Source organism: Lottia gigantea (assembly GCF_000327385.1).
Source record: "Lottia gigantea unplaced genomic scaffold LOTGIsca_6429, whole genome shotgun sequence".
NCBI lineage: Eukaryota > Metazoa > Mollusca > Gastropoda > Lottiidae > Lottia > Lottia gigantea.
Genome location: NW_008710192.1, coordinates 34,330 through 35,012, shown reverse-complemented (window position 1 = coordinate 35,012; position 683 = coordinate 34,330). Strand labels below are relative to the sequence as shown.

The 683-nt window shown below is 46.0% G+C and overlaps 1 protein-coding gene across 1 annotated transcript; it reads right to left on the bottom strand.

Moving 5' to 3' along the window:
• Positions 1-89: 89 nt before the first annotated feature.
• On the bottom strand, positions 90-458 carry LOTGIDRAFT_148156 (hypothetical protein; the record flags this gene model as incomplete). The annotated part of the gene is made up of 1 exon (XM_009064749.1): positions 90-458. The coding sequence occupies one exon, from the start codon at positions 456-458 to the stop codon at positions 90-92; it is 369 nt and encodes a 122-aa protein (XP_009062997.1).
• Between the last annotated feature and the right edge of the window lie 225 nt (positions 459-683).

Below are 683 nucleotides of genomic sequence, written 5' to 3'. Positions count from 1 at the left end.
GACTGTTTTCACTCTTTTTGGGAGATTTTAGGTGGCCCTGAAAAGGGCCGTTGTTTTTTTTAGTTTTGAACTAAAGTTCGACACACAGCTTATTTGGAGCTGGTGTATTTGGTGACGGCCTTTGTTCCTTCGGAAACGGCGTGCTTGGCGAGCTCACCGGGTAACAGAAGTCGAACGGCAGTTTGGATTTCCCTGCTGGTGATGGTCGATCTTTTGTTGTAGTGAGCGAGTCTTGAAGCTTCGGCAGCGATTCTCTCGAAAATGTCGTTGACGAAACTGTTCATGATAGACATAGCTTTGCTGCTGACTCCAGTGTCGGGGTGGACTTGTTTCAGCACTTTGTAGATGTAGATGCTGTAAGACTCCTTTCGTCGTCGTTTCTTCTTCTTGTCTCCGCTACGTGCGGCCTTTGCTTTTCCGGCTTTCTTAGCCCCTTTGGCAGAAACCTTTGGCGGCATGTTGAATTTAGAGTACTAACGTGATGTGGACAGTGCGGTGTCTAACAGTCAAGTGAGTAGTGAACACGCGCGAAATTTTCCTTTTATACTCGAAAATGGAGTCGAAAAATAGGATCGAAAGCTTTTCTCGTGAAATAGCGCGGACTTGATAGTGAGCACCGTAGTTTTCGACTCCATTTTCGAGTATAAATAGTGTTTTTAGTCGTCGCGTTCGCTCACTATCAC